Source organism: Haematobia irritans, chromosome 3, assembly GCF_050003625.1.
Source record: "Haematobia irritans isolate KBUSLIRL chromosome 3, ASM5000362v1, whole genome shotgun sequence".
Lineage (NCBI taxonomy): Eukaryota > Metazoa > Arthropoda > Insecta > Diptera > Muscidae > Haematobia > Haematobia irritans.
In genome coordinates, this window is record NC_134399.1 from 15,813,520 (window position 1) to 15,830,801 (window position 17,282).

The window sequence follows — 17,282 nt, forward strand, 5'->3', positions numbered from 1 at the left end:
TTTATTTTTATAGAAAATATTTTATTTTTATACAAAATTTTATTTTTATAGAAAATGTTTTATTATTATAGAAAATATTTGTCAAAATTTTATATCTATAGAAAATTTTATCAAAATTTTATATCTATAGAAAATTTTGTCAAAATTTTATTTTTATAGAAAATGTTTTATTTTTATAGAAAATTTTATCAAAATTTTATTTCAATAGAAAATTGTGACAAAATTTTATTTTGATAGAAAATGTTTTATTTTTATAGAAAATTTTATCAAATTTTTTTTCTATAGAAAATGTTGTCAAAATTTAATTTCTATAGAAAATTTTGTCAAAATTTGATTTCTGTAGAAAATTTTATTAAGATTTTACTTCTATAGAAAATTTTGTCAAAATTTTATTTCTATAGAAAACTTTATCAAAATTTTATTTCTATAGTAAATTTTGTCAAAATTTTATTTCTATACAAAATTTTTGTCAAAATTTTGTTTTCATAGAAAATTTTGTCAAAATTTTATTTCTATAGAAAATTTTGTCAAAATTTTATTTCTATAGAAATTTTTGTCAAAATTTTGTTTTCATAGAAAATGTTGTCAAAATTTTATTTCTATAGAAAATTTTGTCAAAATTTTATTTCTATAGAAATTTTTGTCAAAATTTTGTTTTCATAGAAAATTTTATCAAAATTTTATTTCTATAGAAAATTTTGTCAAAATTTTATTTCTGTAGAAATTTTTGTCAAAATTTTGTTTTCATAGAAAATTTTGTCAAAATTTTATTTCTATAGAAAATTTTGTTTTCATAGAAAATGTTTTATTTTTATAGAGCATTTTTGTCAAAATTTTATTTCTATAGAAAATTTGTGAAAATTTTATTTTCATAGAAAATTTTGTAAACATTTTATTTTTATAGAAAATGTTTTATTTTTATAGAAAATTTTTGTCAAAATTTTATTTTTATAGAAAATTTTGTGCAAATTTTATTTCTATAGAAAATTTTGTCAAAATTTTATTTCTATAGTAAATTTGACTAAATTTTGTGTTCATAGAAAATTTTGTCAAAATTTTATTTTTATTGAAAATTTTGAAAATTTGAAAATTTTATTAAAATTTTATTTCCGCAAAAAATTTTGTCAAAATTTTATATCTTTAGAAAATTTTGTCAAAATTTTATTTCTATGGAAAATTTTGTCAAAATTTTATTTCTATAGAAAATTTTATCAAAATTTTATTTCTATAGAAAATTTTGTTTTCATAGAAAAATTTGTCAATTTTTTTTTAATAGAAAATTTTGCCAAAATTTATTTTTATAGAAAATTTTGTCAAAATTTTATTTCTATTGAAAATTTTATTAAAATTTTATTTCCGTAGAAAATTTTGTAAAAATTTTGTATCTATAGAAAATTTTGTTTCCATAGAAAATTTTGTCAAAATTTTATTTCCATAGAAAATTTTGTCAAAATTTTATTTCTGTAGAAAATTTTGTCAAAATATTATTTCTATAGAAATTTGTGAAGTAGTTGGATAAGAATATTTTGTAAAATCTTCCTAAACATCAAGAATTCTATCAATCTGCCAAACAGTAAAAAATCTTGGTAGACTCCTGTTCATAATTGTATATAGCCCCCATATAAAGCGACCTCCATATTTCAATTCTGGCTCTATAATTACCGCACTCGTTCACATCGGATCGTAATTATTTCTTCCCTATATATATACCGGTTAAGAACTGAATATATACGTATTTAATCGACCTTTCTTTTGTCTAATATATATCACGGAAAGAAGTTTTAAGATGCTTTGCCATCGGCCGCAACCCAAGTAATTCAATTGTGGATGACCTCTTTAGTAGAAGTTTCTACGCAATCCATGGTGAAGGGTACATAATATTCGGCCTGGCCGAACTTTCGGCCGAAAATACTTGTTTTTTTTTAATTTGTTCAATTTATTTAAATGTTTTTTTTTTTTTTTTTCATTCGATGATAAAAGTCCTTATGGCAACATGCATTTTTTGTATGACACAAAAGCCATACGAGTCTATGACACTTAGGATGAAATGGTAAAGCCTTTCATTTTGGCACATTGAGTATGCATTTATTCACTGAATGGCTTTCCAGGAATATATCGCTCTCTTCGAGGGAGAGAGCGAAGCAACATGTGGCCTTTAAAGGATAAGGCATTTTTGTCGTGGTTGTTGAAAAACCGCAATGCTTGTCACCATTAAAAAGGCTTTTGATGCAGCAAGTGGCATTTTGACTGAAAAAGTAAACCATAGTAAATATTTGGATGGAGAAAATGTCATTGGCATTATCCTTGGCAAGATAGTGGAAACAAGCAAAGATAAAGGTATAGAAGATGGTGGAATTGAATTTTCAAGATTTTTGTATGTCGCCTAGATAATGTTCTATTAAAAATTAATATTTAAAAGGGGATTTGGAAAGCTTAAAACATTTAGGATTTTTTCCTCTCTTTTTGATAATAAACTTCAATTAAAAATTTAAGACTGTATATTGAACATTGGTAAAATTATCTGATTGCCTTTAGTATTAGCTTCCTTGTACAATCACCTTCCTTTCGACTGACCTTAAAAGCAAGTCCACAATCCTTTTTACCATCAATTGCCTTACATAAACTTGCCACTTATCTAGGATTTTATGCTGTGACATCCTGGGTAATTGCTCCCCCAACAACAAAAAAGATATCCTGGTAATTGCATTAGAAGATATTTCCGCTATCATCATCAAAGCTTAGTGTATGCAAGTAAAAAAAAATGTCTACTACAACTGATAAATCTTCTACCATTATATACTAATCCTTTTGTCAGGATGTATCTAATTGCATTAAGGTTAATGTTCCATAGAAAAATCCTAAGATGTGAAACCAAAGTGCACAACCACAAAACGTCCTCTTAATGCAATTCCAAAAAATATTATCATGATATTTTGGGTGGTTTTGGTGGCAGAGCCTAAATTCTAATGGAGAGATGTGTTTTAAAGATGATTGTAAGAAACTTAAAATGTATTTTCGAAGGATAATGGAGTTTAAATTTTTTAAAGGAAAACACTCTGTGTCCGTGTTTTAGGGGAGCTGGTTTTTAAAGGCTTATACATGAATTGTTTATAGAAAGGAGAATAGCATAAGTATAAAACATAAGAAGGAATTTCCACTAGATTTTTTCTCTAGAAATAAAATTTTGAAAAAAATTTGAATAGACATAAAATTTTGACAAAACTTTTGAATAGACATAAAATTTTGACAAAATTTTGAATAGACATAAAATTTTGATAATATTTTGTATAGACCAATAATTTTCACAAAATTTTGCATAGGCATAAAATTTTGATAAAATTTTCTATATACATTAAATTTTGACAAAATCTTCTATAGAAATGAAACTTTGACAAAATTTTCTATAGAAGTAAAATTTTGACAAAATATTCTAATGAAATAAAATTTTGACAAAGTTTTGCCATAGAAATAAAGTTGAGACAAAATCTTCTATAGAAATAAAATTTGGACAAAATTGTTAAAAAAATAAAATTTTGACAAAATTTTCTATAGAAATAAAACTTTGACAAAATTTTCTATAGAAATAAAACGTTGAAAACATTTTCTGTAGAAATAAAATTTGGCAGAGTTTTCTATACAAATAAAGTTAGGACAAAATTTTCTATGTTGTACTTTTTTTCAAAGCTATCAATGTATGGTCCAAGAGGGCTTAATTGTTTAAATAAATGTTTGAATTGAAATAAAATGTTGACAAAATTTTCTATCGAAATAAGATTTTGACAAATTTTCCATAGAAAAAAATGTTGAGAAATTTTTCTATACAAATAAAATTTTGTGAAAATTTTCTATAGACATTAAAATATGATAAAATCTTCTATAGAAATAAAATTTTGACAAACTTGTTAAAAAATTGACAAAATGTTGACAAAATTTTCTATCGAAATAAGATTTTGGGAAAATATTCTATAGAAATAAAATTTGCACAAAATTTCGTATAGAAATAAAATTCTGACAAAATTTTCTAAAGAAATAATATTCTGGCAAAATTTTGTATAGCAATAAAATGTTGATAAAATTTTCTATCGTGCAAAATGTTGGCAAAGTTCTCTATAGAAAAAAAATTCTGAAAATATTTTCTATAGAAATAAAATTTAGACAAAATTTTCTATAGAAACAAAACGTTGAAAACATTTTCTGTAGAAATAAAGTTTTGACAGAATTTCGTACAGAAATAAAATTCTGACAAAATTTTCCATAAAAAAAAATTGATAAAATTTTCTATAGAAATAAAATTTTGAGAAAATTTTCTATATTAACAAAATTTTGAGACAATATTCTATAGAAATAAAATTTTCTGTAGAGACCAAATTTTGACAATAAAATAAAAACTTTTATAAAATTTCCTATATAAACGAAAATTTGTACAAAATTTTCTATAGAAATAAAATTTTAACAAAATTTTCTATAGAAAATAAAATTTTAGCAAAATTTTCAAAAGAAATAAAATTTTGACAAAATTTTAATTCTAATAAAATTTTGACAAAATTTTCTATAAAAATAAAACGTTCACAAAATTTAAACAAGTATATATGGCCGTAAATTCGGCCAGGCCGAATCTTATGTACCCTCCGCCATGGATAGCGTAGAAACTTCTACGAAAGACTGTCATCCAGAATCGAATGACTTGGGTTGTGGTATCTTAAATCGTTTTCTAAATTGTGAGTTAGTCCATACGTGGTATATATTAGACAAAAAAGGTATGTGTAGGTAAGTCTACAAATAATTACGAATCGATATGGACTTTTGCACGGTACGTAGGGAGCCAGAATTGAAATATGGGGGTCGCTTATATGGGGTCTATATACAATTATGAACTTGATATGGACCAATTTTTGGGTGATTGGGGATCGATTTATCTGAGGGCTATATATAACTATAGACCGATATGGACCTAGATAGGCATGGTTGTTAACGGCCATATACTAGCACAATGTAACAAGAGGCTCCAAAACCAAATCTCGGAGTCGGTTTATATGGGGGCTATATATGATTATGGACTGATGTGGACCACTTTTGGAATGGTTGTTAAATATAACATACTACCACTGGAGGTCAAATCTGGGGATCGGTTTATATGGGGACTATATATAATTATGCACCGATGGGGACCAATTTTTGCGTGGTTATTAGAGACCATATGCTAACACCATGTACCAAATTTCAGCCGGATCGGATGAAATTTGCTTCTCTTCGAGGCTCCGCAAGCCAAATCGGGGGATCGGTTTATATGGGGGCTATATATAATTATTGACCGATGCGGACCACTTTTTGCATGGTGGTTAGAGATCATATACTAACACCATGTACCAAATTTCAGCCGTATCGGATGAAAATTTCTTCTCTTAGAGGCTCCCGCAAGCCAAATCTGGGGATCGGTTTATATGGGGGCTATATATAACTATGGACCGAGGTGGACCAATTTTTGCATGGTTGTTAAAGACCATATACTTACACCATGTACCAAATTTCACCCGGATCGGATGAAATTTGCTTCTCTTAGAGGGTCTGCAAGCCAAATTTGGGGGTCCGTTTATATGGGGGCTATACGTAAAAGTGGGCCGATATGGCCCATTTGCAATACCATATGACCTACATCAATAGCAACTACTTGTGCAAATTTTCAAGTCGATAGCTTGTTTCGTTCGGAAGTTAGCGTGGTTTCGGAAGTTAGCGTGATGAGCATGTCCGGACGGACGGACATTTAAAATTTGACAATTAAAATTTTGAGAAAATTTTCTATAGAATTAAAATTTTGACAAAATTTTCTATAGAAATAAAGTTTGGACAAAAGTTCGTATGGAAATAAAATTTTGATAAAATTTCTCCATAAAACAAAAACTTTTACAAACTTTACTATAGAAATAAAATTGTGTCAAAATTTTCTATAGAAATAAAAAATTTGACAAAACTGTCTATATTTCTGATTGATTATCGTTAACCTTTTTATTGTATTTTTAAGCAATACTTTTCATAGTTTCGGCTATAGGTCGATTAAAAAACATATGTTAGGATTTAGTTTTTATTTAATTTTTATTTCCAATATTTCGGTTGAATCTATAAAAAGTATTGCTTAAAAATAAAAAAAATTTCAATTGAAATAATATTTTGACAAAATTGTCTATAGAAATAAAATGTTGACAAAACTCAATATGGGACTAAAATGTTGACAATATTTACAATGGGAATAAAATTTTGACAAAATTTTCTATAGAGATAAAATGTTGCGAAAATTTTCTATAGGAAAAAAATTGTGACCAAATTTAAAATATGAATAAAATTTAGAGAACATTTTCTACAGAAAAAAAATTTTGACGAAATTTTCTAAAAAAAAGAATTTTGATAAAATTTTCAATAAAAATAAAATTCCTATATAAGAGAAAACGTTCACTTGAAACACAAATTTTAACATTTTTCTAAGGAAATTAAATTGTGACAAAATTTTCTGTAGGAATAAAGTTGTAAAAAATTTTCTATAGAAATAAGATTTTGACAACATTTTCTATAGATATAAAATTTTGATAAAATTTCCTATAGAACTAAAATTTTGGCAAAATTTTCTATAGAAATAAAATTTTAATTATATTTGCTTAGTTCGGCTTGAGGTCATGTGAATAAAAACAGATGTTGTTGTTTTTTGAGTTGTATTTTTATATTTAAAATTTTCCAATATTTCGAGACATCTCCGATGCTCGTCTTCAGGGAAATTACTTTAAACAAAAAGAAAAAACATTTATCACATTAACAAAAAAATATATCATTACATGAAAAACACAGATAATTACATTTAAATTTAAAGAACAGTGAACTTCTTTACAAGGGAGTATATTTACAACTAAAAGCTAATCTGTCTTTCTATATTTTTGTACAATATTTCTATAAATATGTGCACAATGGTCCGTATCAGTCTTAAAATTCATTCGTCTTTCTGCAGGTACATTTATAATATGTAGCATCTCCAGAGTAAATCTCCTTTTATAATTGGTTTCTTGCGTCAAAATATCTACGTCCTTAAAGTTTGGTTTGTGTCCTGTTAAAGTGCAATGTGCTGCAAGTGCCGTCTTTTGCTCCAAGGACTTATCAGTGGCTTTCTGATCAGATTTATGCCCTGAGAGTCTAGTTTTTAATTTGGTTTTCGTTGTACCAATATATACTTTTTGGCAAGTATCAGAGTCATTTCCATTGCATTTGATCTTATATACTACGTTTGACTTGTCTTCTTTCTTAATTTTAGATTTTGTCTTGCTGAAGAATTGATTTACTGTATTATGAGTCCTTTGTGCAATTTGAAATTTGTCCTTATTTAGCATGTTAGATGATTTGAATCTTTCCGAGAATTGGGGGACATACTTAGATACCATAATTTTAAGGCACAGAAATGGAATAAAAATTAACTGGTATCAAAAGCCAACAGCCACAGGACGATTGATAAATTTCAACTCCAAACATCCTAGACGAGTTATAATGAATACGGCTACAAATTTTATAAGAAGAGTACACGATATCAGCGACAAAATATTTCATAAGGACAACGAAGATAAGATAAGGACCATATTGCGATTAAATGATTTCCCGAATAAGACGATTGACGACCTAATACAACATGTAAAAGAACAACAACATATCAAACATGACGAAATTGAACCCAAAATTTATAAACCCTTGACATATGTCCCCCAATTCTCGGAAAGATTCAAATCATCTAACATGCTAAATAAGGACAAATTTCAAATTGCACAAAGGACTCATAATACAGTAAATCAATTCTTCAGCAAGACAAAATCTAAAATTAAGAAAGAAGACAAGTCAAACGTAGTATATAAGATCAAATGCAATGGAAATGACTCTGATACTTGCCAAAAAGTATATATTGGTACAACGAAAACCAAATTAAAAACTAGACTCTCAGGGCATAAATCTGATCAGAAAGCCACTGATAAGTCCTTGGAGCAAAAGACGGCACTTGCAGCACATTGCACTTTAACAGGACACAAACCAAACTTTAAGGACGTAGATATTTTGACGCAAGAAACCAATTATAAAAGGAGATTTACTCTGGAGATGCTACATATTATAAATGTACCTGCAGAAAGACGAATGAATTTTAAGACTGATACGGACCATTGTGCACATATTTATAGAAATATTGTACAAAAATATAGAAAGACAGATTAGCTTTTAGTTGTAAATATACTCCCTTGTAAAGAAGTTCACTGTTCTTTAAATTTAAATGTAATTATCTGTGTTTTTCATGTAATGATATATTTTTTTGTTAATGTGATAAATGTTTTTTCTTTTTGTTTAAAGTAATTTCCCTGAAGACGAGCATCTGAGATGTCTCGAAATATTGGAAAATTTTAAATATAAAAATACAACTCAAAAAACAACAACATCTGTTTTTATTCACATGACCTCAAGCCGAACTAAGCAAATATAATTAAAAGTTTAAAGGTCAACTAATTAAAACCACAAAATACACGGAAGGCACACCGCAATAATTTTCAAAATGAAACTTTACAAAAACATTAAACATAAATATAACACAGAAACGAAAAATATAATCAAACAATATTCCAAAAGTAACAGGCAAGCAGCATCCCTAAAGGCATCAACCACTTTTCTAATAAAATGCAAACAAACAGGTATTATACCAAAATTCATCACTAATACAACAACACATACTTATAACATCTTCAATACTAACAACTTGCCGCCAAAATTCAAACGAGAATTAGAAAAGCATAACTATAACTTTCACACTAAAGTATTGAATCTCATCATACAATACAAACACATGCAAATACACAAAAATACAATAATGATTTCTAATGCTAAAGATAAACTAAGCAAAGTCATGAGTACGGATGACTACAACAAATTCATTGAGAGTGAAAATACTCTCAGAATATCACACAACTATAAAATTAAAACAACTCACATTAAAAAACTAAACGCATTAAAACAACAACAACAAGTAGAGCTTGGCATGAACAACAAAACAAGTTGGTTTGAGAACCTCACAAATAAAACCATACCAACTAATGTTAAATGGCTGCTTTCTCTAGGACCCAAGTTTTCTCTTCCGACAACAACAACTTCTTTTCCGTTGTTCAATGTTATAGCTGAAGGCGATGAGTGCATACAAACATTAGACAATAAAGAAGAACAAGAGAACGCGAGAGTACGTTTAGCTTCTCTTATAGATGACCACATACAAAAGACTAAACCAAATAAGAAAGAGAAATTTATACTTGACACAGTGGGGGAGACACGGAAATATCTAAAGGAAAATAAAGATTTACTTATTCTAACTGCTGATAAAGGGGGAAAAACCGTAGCGATGTATAAAGACGATTATGAAATAAAGATGAAAAATATTTTAAGAGATATTTGTACATATAGACGCTTAAAAAGAGATCCGACATCAACACTACAAACCAAAAATAACAAACTGGTGGAAAAATTATTCAGAATGAACATCATTGACACCAACGAAAAATTAAAATTGATATGTAAAACTGCTAACGCCCCTCGAATTTATGGACTTCCGAAGATACATAAGGAAGGAGTTCCTGTAAGACCGATATGTTCTTCAATAAATTCCCCCTCTTATGAACTATCAAACTATATTGTAAATATTTTGAAAAATTTGACGAAAGATTCCAAATATAATGTAAAGGACGCAATTGAATTTAAGAATAAAACCAGTAATATTAAGATTGAGGACAATGAAACAATGATCTCGTTTGACGTAGTATCTCTTTTTCCAAGCATTCCAGTAAATTTGGCGATTAAGATTATAAAAGAAAAATGGGACGAAATAAAGGACTATACGAAGATACCGATGGATATTTTTATAGAAATGTTAACTTTTTGTATAAAGGACTCAAGATATTTTGTATATGATGACAAGGTGTATGAGCAACGTAAAGGAATGCCAATGGGATCACTAGCTTCACCTATTATCGCCGATATTGTAATGGAAGTACTCTTGGACTCAGTATTGGAAAAATTGACTATTAAACCAAAAATAATGACAAAATATGTAGATGATCTGTTCTGTATTTTGAATAAAAATGACGTTCAGGCCACTTTATCAGCTTTAAACGCCTTTGATAGACAAATTCAATTTACGATGGAAACAGAAGAGGACAACAAGTTACCATACTTAGATACCATAATTTTAAGGCACAGAAATGGAATAAAAATTAACTGGTATCAAAAGCCAACAGCCACAGGACGATTGATAAATTTCAACTCCAAACATCCTAGACGAGTTATAATGAATACGGCTACAAATTTTATAAGAAGAGTACACGATATCAGCGACAAAATATTTCATAAGGACAACGAAGATAAGATAAGGACCATATTGCGATTAAATGATTTCCCGAATAAGACGATTGACGACCTAATACAACATGTAAAAGAACAACAACATATCAAACATGACGAAATTGAACCCAAAATTTATAAACCCTTGACATATGTCCCCCAATTCTCGGAAAGATTCAAATCATCTAACATGCTAAATAAGGACAAATTTCAAATTGCACAAAGGACTCATAATACAGTAAATCAATTCTTCAGCAAGACAAAATCTAAAATTAAGAAAGAAGACAAGTCAAACGTAGTATATAAGATCAAATGCAATGGAAATGACTCTGATACTTGCCAAAAAGTATATATTGGTACAACGAAAACCAAATTAAAAACTAGACTCTCAGGGCATAAATCTGATCAGAAAGCCACTGATAAGTCCTTGGAGCAAAAGACGGCACTTGCAGCACATTGCACTTTAACAGGACACAAACCAAACTTTAAGGACGTAGATATTTTGACGCAAGAAACCAATTATAAAAGGAGATTTACTCTGGAGATGCTACATATTATAAATGTACCTGCAGAAAGACGAATGAATTTTAAGACTGATACGGACCATTGTGCACATATTTATAGAAATATTGTACAAAAATATAGAAAGACAGATTAGCTTTTAGTTGTAAATATACTCCCTTGTAAAGAAGTTCACTGTTCTTTAAATTTAAATGTAATTATCTGTGTTTTTCATGTAATGATATATTTTTTTGTTAATGTGATAAATGTTTTTTCTTTTTGTTTAAAGTAATTTCCCTGAAGACGAGCATCGGAGATGTCTCGAAATATTGGAAAATTTTAAATATAAAAATACAACTCAAAAAACAACAACATCTGTTTTTATTCACATGACCTCAAGCCGAACTAAGCAAATATAATTAAAAGTTTAAAGGTCAACTAATTAAAACCACGAAATAAAATTTTAACAAAATTTTCTATAGAGACACAATTTTGGCAAAATTTTCTATAAAAATAAAATTTTGACAAAATTTTCTATCGTAATAAAACTTTCTATAGAAATGAAATTTTGACAAAATTTTCTATAGAAATAAAATTTTGACAAAATTGTCTATCGACATAAAGTTTTGAAAAATTTTCTATCGAAATAAAATTTTGTATAGAAATGAAATTTTGACAAAATTTTCTATAGAAATAAAATTTTGACACAATTTTCTATCGACATAAAATTTTGACAAAATTTTCTATCGACATAAAATTTTGACAAAATTTTCTATCGACATAAAATTTTGACAAAATTTTCTATAGAAATAAAATTTGGAAAAATTTTATATAGAAATTAAATTTATAATTTCCTATGTAAGAGAATATTTTCAATTGAAACACAAATTTCAAATTTCAAATTTTTCTAAGGAAAGAAATTTTCTGTTGGAATAAAGTTGTAATTTTCCAGAGAAATAAGATTTTGACAACATTTTCTATTGATATAAAATATTGACAAAAATTCCTATCGAATTAAAATTTTGACAAAAATTTCTATATAAATAAAATTTTAACAAAATTTTCTATAAAGATAAAATTTTAACAAAATTTTCTATAAAGATAAAATTTTGACAAAATTTTCTATAGAGACACAATTTTTGGTAAAATTTTCTATAAAAATAAAATTTTGACAAAATTTTCTACCGTAATAAAATTTTCTATAGAAATGAAATTTTGACAAAATTTTCTATAGAAATTAAATTTTGACAAAATTGTCTATCGACATAAAATTTTAAAAAATTTTCTATAAAAATAAAATTTTGACAAAATTTTCTATCGACATAAAATTTTGAGAAAATTTTCAATTGCAACACAAATTTCAAAATTTTTCTAATGAAATGAAATTGTGACAAAATTTTCTGTAGGAATAAAGTTTTAAAAAAGTTTTTTATATTTTTATAGAAATAAGATTTTGACAACATTTTCTATAGATGTACAATTTTGATTAAATTTTAGTTCTACAATTTTGACAAAGATTTCTATAGAAGTAATGTTTTGACAAAATTTTCTATAGAAATAAAATATTGATAACATTTTTAATAGATACAAAATTTTGACAAAATTTTCTATAAAAATAAAATGTTCACAAAATTTTCTTTAGAAATAAATTTTTTACAAAATTTTCTATAGAAATAGAACTTTGACAAAATTTTCTATGGAAATTAAATTTTGACAAAATTTTCTATAGAAATAAAATGTTTACAAAATGTTCTATATAGATAAAATTATGACAAAATTTTCTTAAAGATAACTTAAACGTTGACAAATTTTTCTATAGAGATAAAATTTTGACAAAATTTTTTTGTAAATAAAATTTTTACAAAATTATTATATAAATAAAATTTTGACAAAATTTTCTATAGAAATAAAATTTTGCAAAAATTTTCTATAGGAATAAAATTGTGACCAAATTTAAGATATAAATAAAATGTTGAGAAATTTTTCTACAGAAATAAAATGTTGACGAAATTTTTTACAAAAATAGAATTTTGACAAAATTTTCTTTAGAAACAAAATTGTACAGAAATAAAATTGTGACAAAATTTTTTTTAGAAATAAAATTTTTACAAAATTTTGCCACAGAAATAAAATTTAGTCAAAATTTTCTATAGAAATAAAATGTTGACAAAATTTTCTATAGAAATAAAATGTTGACTTAATTTCTTATCGAAATAAAATTTTGACACAATTTTCTATAGAAATAAAATTTTTGACAAAATTTTCTATAGAAATAAAATTTTGACAAAGTTTTCTTATAGATAAAATTATGACAAAATTTTCTTAGAGATAAAATTTTTACAAAATTTTCTTTAGAAAAAAAATTGTAATAAAATTGTATAGAAATAAAATTGTGACAAAATTTTCTATAGAAATAAAATATTGATAAAATTTTTAATAGATACAAAATTTTGACAAAATTTTCTGTAAAAATAAAATGTTCACAAAATTTTCTTTAGAAATAAATTTTTTACAAAATTTTCTATAGAAATAGAACTTTGACAAAATTTTCTATGGAAATAAAATTTTGACAAAATTTTCCATAGAAATAAAATGTTTACAAAATGTTCTATATAGATAAAATTATGACAAAATTTTCTTAAAAATAACTTAAACGTTGACAAATTTTTCTATAGAAATAAAATTTTGACAAAATTTTCTATAGAGATAAAATTTTGACAACATTTTTTTATAAATAAAATTTTGACAAAATTTTCTATAGAGATAAAATTTTGACAAAATTTTCTATAGAAATAAAATTTTGCGAAAATTTTCTATAGAAATAAAATTTTGTGAAAATTTTCTATAGGAATAAAATGTTGGCAAAATTTTCTATAAAAAAACTTTGACTTAATTTCTTATAGAAATAAAACAAGAATAGAATTTTGACAAAATTTTCTTTAGAAACAAAATTGTATAGAAATAAAATTGTGACAAAATTTTCTTTAGAAATAAAATTTTTACAAAATTTTGCCACAGAAATAAAATTTAGTCAAAATTTTCCATAGAAAAAAATGTTGCCAAAATTTTCTATAGAAATAAAATGTTGACTTAATTTCTTATCGAAATAAAATTTTGACACAATTTTCTATAGAAATAAAATTTTTGACAAAATTTTCTATAGAAATAAAATGTTGACAAAGTTTTTTATATAGATAAAATTATGACAAAATTTTCTTAGAGATAAAATTTTGATAAATTTTTCTTTAGAAACAAAATTGTAAAGAAATAAAATTGTGAAAAAAATTTTCTTTAGAAATAAAATTTTTACAAAAATTTTCTACAAAAACAGATTTTTCTATAGAAGCAAAATTTTGACAACATTTTCAAATTTTTAATTTTAGTTTTAGGTCGTGCCATCAAAGTCTCCTTGTTTCTCCCTTTTTGTAGAATTGGTAACTTTCTCTTGTTGATGCACGCTAAAAATATGTTAGCTTACCCTGCCCGATTTTAGAATTGTTGGTTCTAAATCTGGTCGACGCGGGTGTTACATACAAGCGATATAGTTCTATTCTTTTTATCAGAATACAAAGTATTTGCCATAAACATTCAAACAACCATCCCATATGAGTTTGACTTAAAACAAAAACAAATTTCTTTGAAAGAAATAATTCCAGAATTACTTTCACTTTGTCTTTTTGTTTGCGATTTTCCAAGCGATTCTCATTTTCCACAGATTTTCATTCATATTTGTTGCACTTGTGTGTGAGTGTGTAGAGGAAACCAGGTTAATGGCACCATTGCAAAGCTCCATAAAAGGCAAGAACTAGAACAATGGGTTTTACATTAAAACATCATGTAAAACTAAACATTTAAGTAAACTGAACTGAATGGAATGCGAAAGTGTCTGCAGCTTTCACGGAAAGTGTAAAAGCATAACAATTTTGCGGAAAATATTGCGTGAATGAATGCTGCAAATTGCGGCCATTGCTAACATAGAAATTCCACAATGAAAAAAGACAAAACGAAGCTTACAACGTAAATGTTGAGAAAAGCCGCAGGCATGCTCTACAAACCATGTGAATATAATCAGCAGTGTGAAACATCAGCGGGTTATAAAGGGCTAGGTTCCAGCAAAACCGACTAAATTTCATACGTTGCATTATACGAGCCTTTTTCCTCTGAAATGTTGGGGTGGGTGCCTAGCACCAAAGGCAAAGCACATAGCCAAAAATAACTTAAAAATTTGAAGAAAATTTAACATAAAACTACCAAACATAATCTCAAACTATTATTTCTATAACAACTCTGTCAGAATTTTATTTGTATAGAAAATTTTGTCAAATTTGATTTCTATACAAAAATTTTGTCAAAATATAACAGATAATTTTCTCAAAATTTTATTTCTATAGAAAATGTTGGCAAAATTTTATTTCTATAAAAAAAATTTTGTCAAAGTATTATAGATAATTTTCTCAAAACTTTATTTCTATAGAAAATTTTGTCAAAATTTTATTTCAATAGAAAACTTTGTCAAAATTATATTTTTACAGAAAATGTTGTCAAACTTTTATTTCTATAGAAATTTTTTTAAAAATTTTATTTCTATAGAACATTTTGTCAATATTTTATTTCTTGAGAACATTTTGTCGAAATTATATTTGTATAGAAAATTTTGTCAATATTTTATTTCTATAGAAAATTTTGTCAAAATTTTATTTCTATATAAAATTTTGTCAACATGTTATTTCTATAGAAAATTTTGTCAATATTTTATTTCTAGAGAACTTTTTGTCAAAATTTTCTTTTTAGAGAACTATTTGTCAACATTTTATTTCTAGATAATATCTTGTCAAAAATTTATTTTTATAGAGAATTTCGTCAGAATTTTATTTGTATAGAAAATTTTGTCAATATTTTATTTCTATAGAAAATTTTGTAAAAGTTTTATTTCTAGAGAATATTTTGTAAAATTTTTATTTCTAGAGAACATTTTGTCAGAATTTTATTCCTATAGAAAATTTTGTCAGACTTTTATTCCTATAGAAAATTTTTTCAAAATTTTATTTTTATAGAAAATTTTATCAACATTTTATTTCTAGGGAACATTTTGTCAAAATTATATTTCTATTGAAAATTTTGTCAAAATTTTATTTCTATAGAAAATTTTGTCAAAATTTTATTTCTAAAGTAATTTTTGTCAATTCTTTTTTTATAAAATTTGGTCAATATTTAATTTCTATAGAAATTTTTCTCAATATTTAATTTCTATAGAAAATTTTGTCAAAATTTTATTTCTAAAGTAAATTTTGTCAAAATTTTATTTCTATAGATAATTTTGTCAAAAATTTATTTCTATAGAAAATTTTGTCAAAATTTTATTTCTAAAGAAAATTTTGTAAAATTTTTTATAGAAAATGTTGTCAATATTTTATTTCTATAGAAAATTTTCTCAAAATTTTATTTCTATAGAAAATGTTGTCAAAAATTTATTTCTATATGAAATTTTGTCAACATTTTACTTATATAGAAAATTTTGTCAAAATTTTATTTCAGTATAAAACTTTGTCAGAATTATATTTTTACAGAAAATTTTGTTAAAATTTTATTTCTATAGAAAATTTTGTCAAATTTTTTTACAGAAAATTTTGTCAATATTTTATTTCTATAGAAAATTTTCTCAATATTTAATTTCTATAGAAAATTTTGTCAACATTTTATTTCTGTAGAAAATTTTGTCAAAATTTTATTTCTATAGAACATTTTGTCAATATTTTATTTCTAGAGAACATTTTGTCAAAATTATATTTGTATAGAAAATGTTGTCAATATTTTATTTGTACAGAAAATTTTGTCAAAATTTTATTTCTATAGAAAATTTTGTCAAAATTTTATTTCTGTAGAAAAATTTTGTCAAAATTTTATTTCTACAGAAAATTTTGTCAAAATTTTAATTCAGTATAAAACTTTGTCAAAATTATATTTTTACAGAAGATTTTGTCAAATTTTTATTTCTATAGAAAATTTTGTCAACATTTTATTTCTATAGAAAATTTTGTCAAAACTTTATTTCTATGGAAAATTTTGTCAAAATTTTATTTCTATAGAAAATTTTGTCAAAATTGTATATTTCTTAGAAAAGTTGTTGAGTACCTCTTAGTTTAAGAGGAATAGAAACCATGAATAGGATAAGTTTGATTTCTACATACGGATTTAGATCTGGATGCACTGTGCTCATATAGAAGTCGAAATTTCATACGTTGCATTATACGAGCCTTTTTCCTCTGAAATGTTGGGGTGGGTGCCTAGCACCAAAGGCAAAGCACATAGCCAAAAATAACTTAAAAATTTGAAGAAAATTTAACATAAAACTACCAAACATAATCTCAAACTATTATTTCTATAACAAC

General features: G+C 25.3%; 1 protein-coding gene across 1 annotated transcript; it reads left to right on the forward strand.

Moving 5' to 3' along the window:
* The first annotated feature begins 2,198 nt into the window (after window positions 1-2,198).
* LOC142230771 (uncharacterized) lies at window positions 2,199-14,438 on the forward strand. Its single transcript, XM_075301399.1, has 6 exons — window positions 2,199-2,374; window positions 2,536-2,697; window positions 8,644-8,945; window positions 9,180-10,057; window positions 10,145-10,369; window positions 14,367-14,438. The coding sequence occupies exons 1-6, from the start codon at window positions 2,199-2,201 to the stop codon at window positions 14,436-14,438; spliced, it is 1,815 nt and encodes a 604-aa protein (XP_075157514.1).
* The last annotated feature ends 2,844 nt before the right edge of the window (window positions 14,439-17,282 follow it).

Coding starts and splice junctions, on each gene's coding strand:
- LOC142230771 (XM_075301399.1), top strand. CDS start 2,199: ATGCTTGTCACCATTAAAAAGGCTTTTGATGCAGCAAGTGGCATTTTG. Junction 2,375..2,535: donor ATTGAATTTTCAAGATTTTT/GTATGTCGCCTA, acceptor GATTGCCTTTAG/TATTAGCTTCCTTGTACAAT. Junction 10,058..10,144: donor TGGAAGTACTCTTGGACTCA/GTATTGGAAAAA, acceptor AATGACGTTCAG/GCCACTTTATCAGCTTTAAA.